The following is a 14,828-nucleotide window of genomic DNA, read 5'->3' as shown; positions in this document are numbered from 1 at the left end:
TGGGCACTCTGTAAAACAGGATTCTGATCCTCTAAATAAATAGTTAGGGGATTTTAATGAGATACTGTTTTTTTATGTTTTATGTGGGTTTTAACGTTGTGACCCGCCACAAGACGGCTTGCTGTGGGTGGCAGGACATACATTTAATAAATAAATAAATACCTCAAATAATATTGTAGAGCTAGAAAGAGGACAAAAGAGGGCAAGTAAGATGATTAAGGGGTTGCAGCACCTTTTCTATAAAGAAAGGCTGAAGAGGATGGAGTTCCATGGAGAAGAGGTCCATCAATGGCTATTAGCCATGGTGGCTAAAGGGAAGGGACAGCAAACTTCTGAATTCCAAAGCTAGAAAGCAGCATTAGGGGAAAGCCTTGAATGATAAGCTTTGTTTGTTTACTCTACAGGGCAACTGGTTGGCCATTCTGTGAAACAGGATGCTGGACTAGATAGAACAGTGGTCAGATCCAACAGGGCTCTTCCTAGGTACCCAGATTACAACTGCATCAATCACACTTTAAACCCAAGATAAGGATACTAGAAGTTAAACAGAAACATGGTACCCATAGCTCACCTTTTAAAACTATGTTTAAAAACGCTGGGATAGATGATATATTATACAAACAAATTAAAAAGCTGAAAGAAAGAAAGAAAATATAAGTAAACAGGCCATATAACACTGTTGGTCAATTTAAAAATGAATGGATATTAAGAAATATACAAAGGTGTATGTATTTATTTCACAACAGATTAATAAAAGATATTGGTCCTTAACCTTTGATTATTGTTTTATAATCTTTTCAATGATAATTCAGGCTATGTTTTTAATCTATTGAGAAATAAATACATGTATTTTTGTATGTTTGTTAATATCTGCTCATTTTTAATTGACCAACAGTATTATTTGGCCCATATGTTTATGTTTTCTTAACCTTTAGGTACTTAATTTTACTCAATGCTAATAACACAGGGAAGACACAAAAACAGAAAAGACTGAAGCTGTCAGTCAAATGCACTTTTATTTGCATTCTTGCTGTGACACAAGTAGAAAGGAAAATGTACCTTTTTGGTGTAGAACTTATTCAACTGGGTCTCCTGTCCATTTCTCCTCCAAAGACACAGCACTTTAGTTTTGGGACAGTACGTCATATTGATGAGTTTTTCATACCACCAACGTTCATACACGGTGCCAATGTTGCTCCTCAACACAATGCAATCATCACATACCTAAAGGCACAAAGAGTCTTAGATGGGAATCATCAAGCAAAACCCAGTTTATGTTACAGAGTTTATGAACTTTTAAGGTGTCATCTACCTCCATGAAAAAAATGTCTCCTGTTGTATCTGTCCCAGCATGTACAACAAATGTTTGCTTCTTGATATGTCTGCTGCCACTGGGTCGAATTGGGAGTTCCCTGCCAACCTATATAGGAAGTAGAGAATCACAGTTATAAATCTGTAAGGTTTACTGTAGTACTACAGCAACTTAATTCTCATCTACATTCAGTACAGACAGCATTCCCTTCAATAGTTTTCAGTGTTTTAGTCAATTAACTTTTGCCAGAACAAAGGAATAATTTTAAGTAACAAAACTCTCCATACCTAAAGTCTTAAGAGTCAGAGGAGAATTATTTTTATTCCTTATTCCTCCTAAACAGAAAAACCATAAACATTTATATATATATAAGCCTAATATACATAATGCTACTAATGCTTAACTACCTCCGATTAAAATCTATGGGACTAAAACATGCTTAAACTGTCCGGAACCAGACTGAGCCTAGCCTGCAGAGTCCGTGATAAAGACACATCCAAGATCCAACAGGCAGTTGTAAATCCAAAGAGAGCTTTATTAAACAGAGTCCACAGAACGCTAAAGCAAACCAAGATCTTCCTAAGCAAAGATCTTGATAATAACAAAGAACAATAGGAAACCCAGATATAGAGCCCATCACATAAGGGAGGGGGTACATAGGCATTTTGGCGGGAGAACGAAAGGCCAGCAAAGGTGAGCTGATTTCCAAGCGATGGCCCGGAATCTTATCTAAGTTGTTGAGACTTGGGTTGTCTCCGCAAGGACACATCTTTTAGGGAGATGGATGCATCAGCAACGGAAGACTCCCGCTGGGAAATGGAAGGGAGGCTAGAAGCTAGAGGACAGATTTATGGGTTTATGGCCTTGGCTTTACCAGGCTGGTGAGAAGCAAAGAGGCTTGCGAGAAACAAAATGCAAAGGGGGGGGCACTGGGAATGCAGGGGGAGTCTTGGAGCCAGAGAGCAGATTTATAGAGTTATGACAGCTGGGCTTGCCAGGGCCCGTGAAATGAAAAAGTCATGAATCGGGGTTCATGACACTTAAACTTGAATAGATTCTATCCATGCTTTCAAGGTTTCATATCTAATTTTGAACCTAGTTACCATTACCATGTAAACAGAACAAGCCAGAGAATGGGTCCAAGTTCTGATAGGGGATATGCTTTTGCAGACCTGAGAAATCCCCCAAATTTCATGCCAAAGGCCTATTATGCACGGCTGCTGAAACGGCAGCATGGAGAATGCGGAGGAAGAAGAAGCGAAGCAAACCGCTTACGCATGGGACGGAACACAACGGCGGCAAAACCCAGAGTATCCGATTATGCACACAACTACTCTGGAGCTGCTTCTGGTTGCACCCTGGTCCAGGGAAGCTCCCCTTTCTTCCGCATCTCGCTAAAGCAGCTTTTTCGGCAGCATACGTTGACTCTGCGCCCAGTTGCCGCCTGCAGCGTGCATAATTGGTTATTTTAGCTGCCGCCATTCCACCCCAAACGTCTCTGGAAGTTAGTGTAATCTCAGACATGTGGTTCCCTATAGTATTTTGTTTTGTAAACAAGTACTACAATCTCATTTACATTTTGAAAGGTTCAGCAATACATACTACATAAAAAAGGTTCACTGTGAGAGCGTATTATTGGATAGAATTGTAGCACAGAAGGTTAATTTATTCTTTGATGCAGGCAAACTATGCTTTTCTTTAGCAGTCTGACATTCTTGAATTCTGCAACTTTAAAGTCCAAAATGGTGTTGTTTGTCATCTTTGAAGTTGGGAAATATTTCTAATTATGTGCATGATCAAAAAACCTATAGTTGTTGACTGTGCAATTTTTTTTCTTAACTTATATGTATTAAAACACCATGCTTATACAATTGGCAAACTCACAAGACTTGCAGGGTTAGGAATCCATTGTTCCTCCCCATACAGTCTTGCTGGGCCACTGATCTGCAAAGCCTCCACCATCAGCTGCCTGGTTCATGCAGTGGAGAAGTGGTGGGGAGCAGTTTTAGCTCCACTGTTCTCCCCACCATTACCCGCTTGCAGTGTGGCCATGTCTGCTTGTATGGCCGTCATCTCAAGGGTCAGACATGACCCGGTGCTTGCACCGGGGATACCTTTACCTTTATGATAAATACATCATAAACTAGCACTTTCAATTTTGCTGGCAATGACCAGTGCCATTGTAAAGGTAAAGGTAATGGTATCGCCTGTGCAAGCACCGGGTCATGTCTGACCCTTGGGGTGACGCCCTCTAGCGTTTTCATGGCAGACTCAAAACAGGGTGGTTTGCCAGTGCCTTCCCCAGTCATTACCGTTTACCCCCCAGTAAGCTAGGTACTCATTTTACCGACCTCGGAAGGATGGAAGGCTGAGTCAACCCTGAGCCGGCTGTTGCGATTGAACTCCCAGCCTCATGGGCAGAGCTTCAGACTGCAGGTCTGCTGCCTTACCACTCTGTGCCACAAGAGGCTCATGCTGTTCCTCATTTTACCGACCTCGGAAGGATGGAAGGCTGAGTCAACCTTGAGCTGGCTGCTGGGATTGAACTCCCAGCCTCATGGGCAAAGCTTTCAGACGGCTGCCTTACCACTCTGCTCCACAAGAGGCTCATATAGTGCCATTGTAGCAGAGTACTAATCAACTCCCAGGGAGCAAAAACATACATAAGATTTTTCAACTTACTATATTGGGAAGTTTGTCAAGAATTTCATTTATTTGCTGACTATGCACGAGCCCAATATGAGATTTCCCCATCAAACGGCGTACCTTCTTCCTAATATCATTTTTGTTCACCTAAACAGCAAAAAAGATATTTTGTTACTGACCCCCCCTCTTTAGTTATAGACCTAACCTTTGCACATAATGATCTCTATCTGAAAAGAGGAACTGATATCAGCCATTAACTGCATGCCAGAGAATGTTAGCTACTAGGTAAAAAGTTTCTGGTCAATAAAATCAAAGTCCAGTAGCACCTTTAAGACCAACAAGGCATGAGCTTTCGAGTGCAAGGACTCTTCCTCAGACTATGAACTTCCATCGTGACAATGGGAATATAAAGCAAAAATCAATTATGTTAAATTAGTAAACTGTGTCAAATAAGCCAGTTGGAAACCAAAGCAATGAAAAAAACACATGGATCTTTTTCTTCTTAGACAACACAATGTTTCCAAAGCAGATATCACTGACATTGAAAGTAATTTATACAAGTAGCAGAAATCCTATAGAAAGAGACCAATAAGAAATTGTGTTCTAGCTGTTACATACATCAAGTAATTGTGAGGAGTTAAAATACGCAACTAAAAAAATAGATATATTAATTACATTTCTTTGCTTGACTATCAGTAGCTGTAGGATTGATAACTATTAGCCCGAGATCCTTCCTCTCCTAAACATAAGATGAAGTAGTTTAAAGAGAGTCAGAGGTGGCAGCAGGAGTGACCAGAGAAGGAGCCTACTCGTCGGTGAGCTCCTTCCACTTCAGTGTGCCTATCCTAAGAAGAAATGGGGAAGGGATGGCACCTATGCTTGTCCAAGTGAAGGGTTCCTGTTTTTCGTGATGGGATACTGTCTCAGTTCCTTCACAGCAAAGGGAAAGGCTAAAGCTTATGAACTAGAAAAAGATCCCTTCCCTGGCTCATTCACTGCATTTTCTGCCACCAGAGGTGGCCACTCCAATTCCAAGCAGCAGGAAGAGAACAGGCACATGGATATTCTGGTAAATCATTTGAAGAGGAAACATTTTGCCGTTCATACATTACTTCATGAGGCTCACTGTTTTAACCAACTGTTGTACATCATGAACAGTACTTTGGGGGGAAAATCCTCATGAACATATACAAAGGCTCCTTATGGCAACAACTGTCAAGAGCCACACACACAAAATCTGAAATAAATCCAAACCAAGAAAAAGTAGCACCTTTATCATAAGCATGTAGATTATCATATTGTGTAACAGTGTAGCCAATAAGCGATCTTCATCATCTTCTAAACGTTTGCGATCATGTTCCCCGAGAGAAAGATACCTACGGGAAGAAACAGGCTTGAAGTGCCACTAAAGGTGAGCCATTATCCAACTCACTGCAAAGAAAGGGAACAAAAATGCTTCCAGAAGGGAGATGAAGTAAACTAATAATTCCAAATGTAAACTAATAATTCCAAATGTAAAGAAATAAATCCCCACTCTGCCATAGCAGCTTACTAGGTTACCTTTGACTACTCACCCACTCTCAGTCTAACCTACTTCACAAGGGAGGATAAAATGGAGGAAAGCAAAATGAGAAGAAAACCGGATATAAATGAAGTAAATAACTAAAGGAATAATTTCAATCAAATTTTTCCAGGCAGCAGATACAAGGGTGACCATTCATTTTTGCAACTGTCCTTGGTGGGAAGATTTCTTAAAGAGATTTTTTCACCCTCTTTGATTACAATTATAAACAGATAACCACATTTATCTGAATGCTGTCAGGTATCAGGTAATGCAATGATGAGAACCTCCTCAGTAACTCGGACTTCATATGATGCTCTTAAATTCACATTTTTTCTGTCCTCTTAGCAATTATTGACTGATGATCTTTGTGTTCTTTCTTTCATTCTACACCAGACTCCCCTTTTGCCTTCTAACTGGGAGACACTATGAGTAGCTATGGCTAGGACAAAATACTGAGTGGAATGATCAAAACTATCTTCTGAGAAAGTTCAATATAAAAAGGATAATAGTGCACAATTAAATAAGGCAATATGGAAGGGGATGTCAAATATTGACCAATGAGAATACGAAACATATGGAATAGCTGTTTTGCCTCATATAATAGCTGAAAACCTCTTCTATTACCCAGCACAGCAAAAATTACAGGAAGTCCAGAAACCAGAATTTGAAACATTGAAGCAGGTATTTTATTGATCTTACACACAGCTGTGTGGGTTCAACTCCTAACAGAGAAAAAGAAAAACTTACCTCCTGCCTTTAACCTTTTTCATACCAGGAAATATCTTACTTAGATTGGATTTTACATTTACTGGAGATCTACTAAACTGTCAGTCATGTTATTTAAGCCTGAAAATATATCCAGGAACTGGATAAACTAGACCAAGGCCAACTTGCATATCAGTATCTAATTCCTTCTCTTCCCTTCTCCCTGCAAATGTGAGAGTCTCAGGTAGTACACATGGAGTCTAAGGACAAAGTGGTTTCCAGGATCTCCCCACTTTGGCCCTATTAGGGCCACACTCATTTTTCTAATCTAATGTACTGCTTTTCTTCTTGCTGATACTACCATCTTTTTCTTTCAACCTGATTACCGAACACTGTCCTGGCTATCCCAAGCTACACCAACCTTATCAGATCTTGCTTGTGCAAAGCTAAGACTATTAAGTTTCCTAAGCCCTGCATTAAAATTCAGTCAAGCAAAGGCCCAGCAGATCATATCACTAGACTAGAGGAAGTCTCTGCAACTCAAGAATGAATAAAGAGAACTGCAACTAGAAGCATGTTGCTGAACAGAAAACCATACCTTGGATCTCCAAAAACTAGTTTAGCCAAAGATGAAATAGTGCAAAAAGGGTTAAGTGTGAAAGAATTAATTCAATTTACCTATCAATCATTTCTTGAGGCCCCTGGTCCATTCCCATTCCTTCTCTCTCTAACATCACAGCATCCAAAAAAGCATCTTCCCAAAACTGCATCTGGTCCCAGAGAGTTGAGCGTTCTTTACCTAGATAGTATTGAGTAATTAATCTAGCGGTCCCATACTTCAGTGACACAGAACTGACTACACACACACACACACACTTAATCTATGCGGATGCCCCAAGAAATGTCATGGAAATAAACCCCCAGCAAAACCACAGTTCTGATAAAATACAAGTACCAGCAAAACTAATATTTTCTTATCCTACACCAAACTGAGAGCACTTCTAATTGCATCGCACAAGTCACAGCTAGCTCTGCTAAAGCTGAACATCAACTTCCTTTCATTTTGTAAACTCTGATAATATTCTCTAAACAAATGTAGTGATAACACAGGAACAAGAATAGAAGAGGCTGTTATGAACCGAAACACATGCAAGAAGGTGCAGATATTTTTTATAAACACACGGAGAAGCAGAGAGAAGAAATTATTACTCAGAGAGAAGGTTTCCATGGCAGCATCCTCTAACTGGTCCCAGACAGATCCTTTATCCCTCCCTTTACAGTTCCAAGCAAGCAGCGACATGGCAGCAAAGAGGAAAACAAAAAATACAAGAAGAAAAAACGACTGAGCCATTTCTCTAAACATGTGATACTCAGGTGAAATGAACTGCAGGGAAGATGTCATTTATTCCAAAATCTGATCAAAATAGTGTCTGCAATTCTCTAAACATATTCTGATCTAGTACATCCCAAGATTCCATTTATACACATAAAAATACGACATTATGATATTTGAGTATGATGAATACACTTATAGTATTTTGTAAAAAATATTCTCACATCTTAAACACTACACAGTACTTATATAAAACTAGAAGAAAAACGTATTGTATGAAAAATACAATGGGCACTAGTCTTCCTCTCCCACCCGGGCAGGCAAAACCTGGTGAGGCCAGGGCTGCTTGAGGTGGGGGGAGAACTGGCAGATGTGGGCTCCCTCTCTCCCCTGACCCAGGCAGCCCTGCCAAGGCCTGGCAAGGCTATGGCTTGGGTTGCTCGGGGTGGAGGAAGCACTGGCAGGGCAGACTCCCTCTCTCCCCTCAATGACCTGAGTAGCCCTGCTGAGGCCTAGCAAGGCCAGGGCTGCTTAGGGTGGGGGGGGGAGTGCTGGCAGGGGCTGCCTCCCTCCTCCCCACCACCTGGACCTCCAGCCCCAGCCCCAAGCCCTCCCTCCTCCCTCTCAGCCCCCACTCGCTGCCTGGCTTACCATGGGCTGGCACTTCTTCCACATGAAAGAAGTTGGAGGGGGATGCAGCCAGGGGCAGGATAGCCTGCTTGATGGACCATTCGGTGGACAGACAGCTAATCAGGTAGGCAATGAGTCCCAACTCCTCCTACCACCTAAGTCCGGCTTTATTTATTACCGATGGCATCATGTGTATCTCAGAGATTACATTATGAAGACTTCAGTCCCTTAATCACTATCCCACGAGTTTTTCTCTCTATCCCAAATAGATTAGAGGAAAGCTAAGCAATAAAAAATTATAATAATTTACAACTTCTTTGATTTTACCTGGACTGAACATTAAAATGTGAAGATTTCTGATATGTTGATAAGTTGTAGTCAAGTGAATTAACAAAGCATCTCAAAAAAAACAGAACTGTTTTTGTTATGTGACATAACATTCAAATGAATGGTCCTCACACATGCATACATGTCATACGATTGTTTTAATTCACCCTTTTATTAGCCAAGAATTGAATACAAGTGTTTTTGCAAGTCTGTTTAAGCTTTGAATAGCCTATTATAAGGCACAACATCTAATAAATAACTTTCAGATAAGCTCAAAACTTCTAAGAAGTTCTCACCTAGAAGGCCTTCATAGAGATAAACTCGTTGGCTTGAATCCTCTGGCGCTCTCCCAGGACTACTGCATTTATTATCTTTTATTGTTTGCTTCGAACTATGAGATTTACCCTTAAGAATAAAAAGAATCATTTTAGAAAAGTCAGTTTAATGTTATTCTGCAAACAAAACTGTAATACTGTTTTGGAAGACAGATGCCAGTCAGTAGGTGCAACCACTTCTCAATTAAAAAAAAAAATGTTCAAGGAAACTTCATTGCCCTGACAAACTCTAGAAGAAATCTTTTTATCACTCAGGACCAATTCAAACATTGTAGAAAACACCATAGTGCTAAGCACCATAAAAAGCACAGAAGGGAAGTACATCAACATACACACGGGGTCAAATGCCAAGTAGCTACAATTAGCCCATTCACCCAGAATGCAGCCCTTTCCCACTTCAGCATGACGATGGATTGATTACATAGCCCATTCAGTTGCACAACTGTCAAGCAAAACCAAGCAAGTTCTTACAAAGATAGAGCTAGTAGCGGAGTTTGTCTCAATTTCACTGTCCGATACAGTGCCTCGTGATCCTGCCAGATTCCCTCCACTCTCTCCACCAAGGCCATCACCAGCATTGCTGCTTAAATCGCTGTCTGCTCCTAGTGTCTCTCCAGAGCTGTTGCTCACCTAAAGAGAAAAAATATGAACAGTTTATGCTGTCTGGCCATTTTCTAAGAGATACTAATCACAATACTATGAAGCCTAACATCTATGTACTTGACTAGCTCTCAAACATTCTATCATTATAACCCAGAATTTAATAGATATCTGTCCTGAGCCTTGGTACAAAAAGAACGGAGCCTACTGAATCCTAGAATGTGAGCACTCCATTTGAAGGGTAAGTGTTAGATTTTTGTTTAATGGCCACAACACTACATTATCAGAAGTGGCAATAATTAAAAATGAAGTGCTGTACCTTGCCTCTTGTGTATATGTTAGGAAGAACTTTGACTCACAGAACGTTAATATTTCAGGAAATTACACTGCGAAAAAAAGAAGGTCCAGCAGGACAATTTAAGAAACCAGGTATCACAACTGCATTCAATGCTTTCTTATCTGGTATTCTGCTCTTTCTTAGGCCTTACACATCGTGCAGCACCCCTCTCATTTTCCCTAAAGTGAAAAGATACATACATAGAAACTGCTTGAGGGGGGGAATCAAATTTATTTTTTAAATTATTTACTTTGCACTGAAGTGTTGGCCCAGAGGAGAAAAAATATTTAGGGAGATAATAGGGGTTATTTTTTCTAGTACCAGAATTCTAATGCTCCTCCTGCACAAAGGGAGGGGGAAATCCTATGAGGAATGTTTGTGCCTTTCTGCACCATTACCCTAGCAGAGATTAGACTCACTTTCTTTTTTAAAAATCACTTCCACAGAAGAAATGAGATTTCTATTTATTTTCTTTCTGCACCACTGAATAGTAATAATATTGTTTTAAAATAATTAAACCCCATTCTTCCTTGAATGCATTTACATATTTACTCTTTCCACTTGATCCTAGGACCAAGTTTAATTGAATGATTTACTTCTTTTGATTGACTTTTCAGCATTAATCCAGAAGAACTGTGAATTCTAAAGTTATCAATGATAATCAGTAAACACTTCCAGTAATCCAAACCTCCAAAATCCATAGAAAAGAGGGAGGGGATTTCACCTGCAAGAGCTAGCAGAGCTGCTTGTAATTTTTCCAACTGAGAGAAGTTTTATGAAGCAGCCCTCCACATGGGCTGTACTAAAAGCTTTTGAGCAGTTACACCATTTGAGCACTTTCAACTGTTGAGGAAAAGATAACGGCAGGGGCTCTCTGAACACAGCATGTCATAGAACACATGATCTATCATTTACTAATTCTGCACAATTCCATGTGAGTCATGAGCATGCTAACCTACTATAGATGCTCCAATAGATTATTGTGTAAGAGCTGCCAAACATATAAATCCAGCCTCTTAAAAATTTAAAAAGAGGATCTCTCCAGCCATCACCCTTTAATATTCTGTATGCAGAAATTATGTTTTATGGGTCAAAATGAAGAGCAAGTAAACCACCTATAGTATTTCCATTTGAATTGCACTAAGATATGAATGTTTAAAAACAAACACACAACACGAAGGAAGTCAGGGTTCTTACATATAAATTAAAAGTCCTTGAACAAATCAACAATTTGAAGCTTACTCCCTAGTCTAAATGGCAACAGTGGCACAACAGAAACACAAAGGATATAGATAAGCACACACTGGGAAACTGTAGAGACATGGTATGCTGGACAAGACCATGTACAGCTCAAGGACACACTTTAAACTGGGGGTGGGGGGACAGCATATGCCAAACACACACTGAGCAACATGAGCATACACAACTAGAGGACAGTGCATGCACACAAACAGGCTTGAAAAGAGTTGCTCAGATCAAGCCCCAGCATTGCACTCTGGCCATGCCCTACCACTGTGCTAACTTCAGAATCTTGGCTGGTGCTTCGGATCATAACAGCAGGTCCCACGCTGGCCACAGAGTCCACATCACTCTTCTGAAGCCACAAATAGATGGGAAGAAATATAATTCACATTAGGTATTCCCCATTTCAGTTTGGACACACCGTCAAGACAATTCATTTGGAGCTAGTCTACTAAGAAATGATTTCTAACTGTCCTGAGTCAGCAACAAGAAATTCATAGATTTGAATGTCACAGGACTCTCAATGCTTCTCCCAACTTGAATTTCTCAGAAAAGACTACAAGGGCTTCTTACGAGTTCTTAACTCACCTTCAAATGAGCAACTATTTGAGAACTTCATTCAACAATAAATGAAAGGCACTCACCTGAGAAGTGGAGGTTAGACTCACACCACTGTCTGCACTAATTTGTGACTTCTTCTCCTCAGTCTCTCCATGATCAAAAAAATGTTTTGTGCCTTCTGACCCTAAGCAGAGGGGGAAAAGATACCTCATTAACACAATAAGGGAGAGTCTGAAGACTAAGGATCACATAGTAAGCAGGGCCAAGATGAGGAACCAGAGTACTTTTCTACTTTCTCAGTACTACATAGCCGGCCAAGGCCCCTCTTAAATAAAATGTGTCAAGTACACATGAGAAACAGACGAACTTACTTAAACAATTAAGACATTTGGGAAAAATAAGAGTGGAGACAAAAACTGGTATCAGACAGATTGTCATAGATACATGCCAAACAGTTATTACATAACTCTGGAAAGCCACTACTTTGCTTTTGGAAGCAGATTTTTTGGGGGGAGGGGTTTACACATTTGCTTGGTATCTTGGTATCAGTTTTGGTATCTTTGCTAAAAACAGATGAAGCCCCCCTCCCCTTACTAATTATGTGACAGACTAACCAGTCAATTAAGAGCTTCAAGCTGGATATTTGGAGGATACAACAATATTACACTGTCATAATAAAGATGCAACTAATGGCTCTTCAGAGTTTGCAACAACATGTAAAACAGTGAGTTTAGGTTTCAGCTGGTGTGAAGGCATGCATCCATTAGCCTACCCATTCATAAATAAAATATTTTTAAATGCTCAAGAGTTTTATACTACATTCATGCAACCCCCCTATTTTTAACTCCCCCAGTGAGGTGACAGACAGAAAGAAAATGGGTGAGAAGAGAGACAGAATATGGAAGGGCTCAGAAAGCACTGTGCAACAGGAGTGAGGGGGCAGAAAAAGAATACACTACAGACTGTACATAGGTCACCATTAAGAGCTTGGAAGGAATAAGAGACTGAACACAACGCTTCTGCCATAGCCATATCTGCCAACTGTTCCACAACAGGGACACGTGACCAGCTGCTGGAGGATTTTTTTTAAGTTCTAGTCTAGATCTAGGATGCATACAGGCCATGTTATACTGCAGTTCTATGCACTCAGTATAGCAATAACCTACATTCCACTAAATATGGTAATCCTATTGCACTAAATAGGAATTGGGAGGTATGAATTTAACTGTGTGTGGCAGTAGTATCACTAGATAGCATCAGCGCCCATAAAGAGAGAGAAAAAGCAGAAGCAAAAAAGAAAAAAGGGGAAAATAATATATATGATGCACATGAATAAACAACTATTGGTGTGCATTTTGGGATGACCAGAGTACTCATGAATGGTGAAGCCATTAAGAAAAATGTTTAGCTCATCCAAATGGTGCTATATACTTGTACATATGTATTTTAAAGTAATAATATTTTAAAATATTATTTTAATAATTAGTGATTTTAGAACATTAACTATTCTGCCAGCTGTTCTACCAGCTCTATGGTTAAGGCTAGGAATAACTTCATGAAAATGCTGGCCTCTCTGCTCGATGATCTACCTAACCGCTCACAGAATAGCCTCATCTATTCCTCAGGATCTGAAATTATAAAATAGGCAGTTTTATTATAATTTAAATAATTTAAAAACCTAATTAATTTAATTGTTCTATATATACTACATTTGTCTCGTTTTTTATCAGATGCTACCCGCCTTGAGTCAATCGAGAAGGGCAGGATAGAAAAAGAAGAGTCGTGTTGTTGTTGCTGCTGTTATTACTCTAACATTATCTCCAATGAATTAGCACGGCATGTAGATTCCTCCTCACAATAATGTCAGGAATTATTTTTTGAAAGTTCTAATCATAATAGAAAGATATGATCGACTGTGATTGAGTTTAGCACTGTGAATGGGACATTCACTCCTCAAGGCACTGCTGCAAAACAAACTGTAGGCACCAAGAGGGCAAGCAGCCAATTTCTGAAGAATGTTTGCATGTATGATCAATTAAAAATGTACTTTCATTAAATACATTCAAAATATCATCTTGATCAATCAGCAAATTAATCTCTCACACATGCAAAAACCCAACAAGGTTTACTTTACGTATTTGGACAGTCAAAAATCTATGTTCATGCACCTAGCTTCAAAATGAAAGTAATCTAACAATGGACAAAGGATACCAGACGAATTACTATATTTGAAGACATAACTATTCAGCTATGTAACGGTTATTCTGAAATCTATGGGAGCATACTCAATATTCACAGCTTGAATTTTGTTGCAGAATGGAACATATATTCACTTGTTTAAATCGTTGTGTTATCAGAATTCAGGAAATGCTATCTAAGTCTGTTCTACTTCATGTTGTTCAGTATTTTTTGATAATATACAGTTTCTAAAAACTGGAATTAAAGAACTAGGAACTCCAACAAATCATATAGTACAATTTTCAGTTTTAAGACAAACGCATACCTGAAACATTCTTTTCTGTAAAAGAACTACCTGTAAAAGAACCTACAAGAACTAAATAAATGCAGCCCAATTTACTGCATGCATCAAATATACATTTTGGTTGCTTCCACAGGGAGCTTTTTCTCCACCTTCAATTCTAAATCGGAAGCAGGATTGGAAGTTTTTTGGAAGCTCCCACAAGACCTCACATAGCAATCATTCTGTTTCTAGTATTTATCTGTCTCTTATGCACTCTTTCCCAAACCAGACTTCCTGTGAACTTCGCAGCAAGACTGTAGTCCAAGTGTGCTCGAATGTCATCTGAAATCTAACCACATTTGCTTTCAGAATATTTATTATGCATGAAAGTATAGGCAACTTAGAGATCGCAGACTTGCTATCTTTTTTATTTTAAAAAATCCTATCAAATACATTAATGAGGAATGGGCACAAATACTACCAAACATCACTCATAGTAACATCTGCAAGGTCTGCCCAAGTATTTTGTGGTACCCTACTGGACAGCATACTCATTATACACTGCAGGTACATGTAAGGAAAACCTGCTTTTTTTTCTTTGCGAAGTATATGTGTGATGAGGCACTCTGGAGAAGAAATGAAGGGAACGAAAGTATTTAGTCTTTCCCTGCTAGCCCATTTCCTTCTGAAATTCTCCCAAATTATTTGACTCGACCAATACTAAAGCTGCAGTATAATGTGCAGTATGCCCTGCATCCTGCCAAATCTACAAACA

General features: G+C 39.5%; 1 protein-coding gene across 35 annotated transcripts in view; it reads right to left on the bottom strand.

Moving 5' to 3' along the window:
- MADD (MAP kinase activating death domain) overlaps positions 1-14,828 on the bottom strand; it is an 89,289-nt gene that overhangs the window by 22,289 nt on the left and 52,172 nt on the right. For 13 of the 35 annotated variants that reach the window (XM_077322399.1, XM_077322426.1, XM_077322406.1 and 10 more), the window contains 10 exons: positions 11,676-11,776; positions 11,300-11,383; positions 9,324-9,482; positions 8,814-8,922; positions 7,437-7,499; positions 6,906-7,026; positions 5,229-5,334; positions 3,995-4,105; positions 1,313-1,420; positions 1,060-1,224 (listed from right to left, as the gene is read on the bottom strand). In XM_077322399.1, coding sequence (XP_077178514.1) covers positions 1,060-1,224; positions 1,313-1,420; positions 3,995-4,105; positions 5,229-5,334; positions 6,906-7,026; positions 7,437-7,499; positions 8,814-8,922; positions 9,324-9,482; positions 11,300-11,383; positions 11,676-11,776 — 1,127 coding nt within the window. The remainder of the gene's footprint in view (positions 1-1,059; positions 1,225-1,312; positions 1,421-3,994; positions 4,106-5,228; positions 5,335-6,905; positions 7,027-7,436; positions 7,500-8,813; positions 8,923-9,323; positions 9,483-11,299; positions 11,384-11,675; positions 11,777-14,828) is intronic. The other 22 variants (XM_077322402.1, XM_077322409.1, XM_077322405.1 and 19 more) reach the window with 4 other exon arrangements.

The sequence above is a fragment of the Paroedura picta genome, chromosome 2 (assembly GCF_049243985.1).
Source record: "Paroedura picta isolate Pp20150507F chromosome 2, Ppicta_v3.0, whole genome shotgun sequence".
Lineage (NCBI taxonomy): Eukaryota > Metazoa > Chordata > Lepidosauria > Squamata > Gekkonidae > Paroedura > Paroedura picta.
The sequence above is the reverse complement of the archived record's forward strand: the minus strand, read 5'-3'. Positions and strand labels throughout refer to the sequence as shown.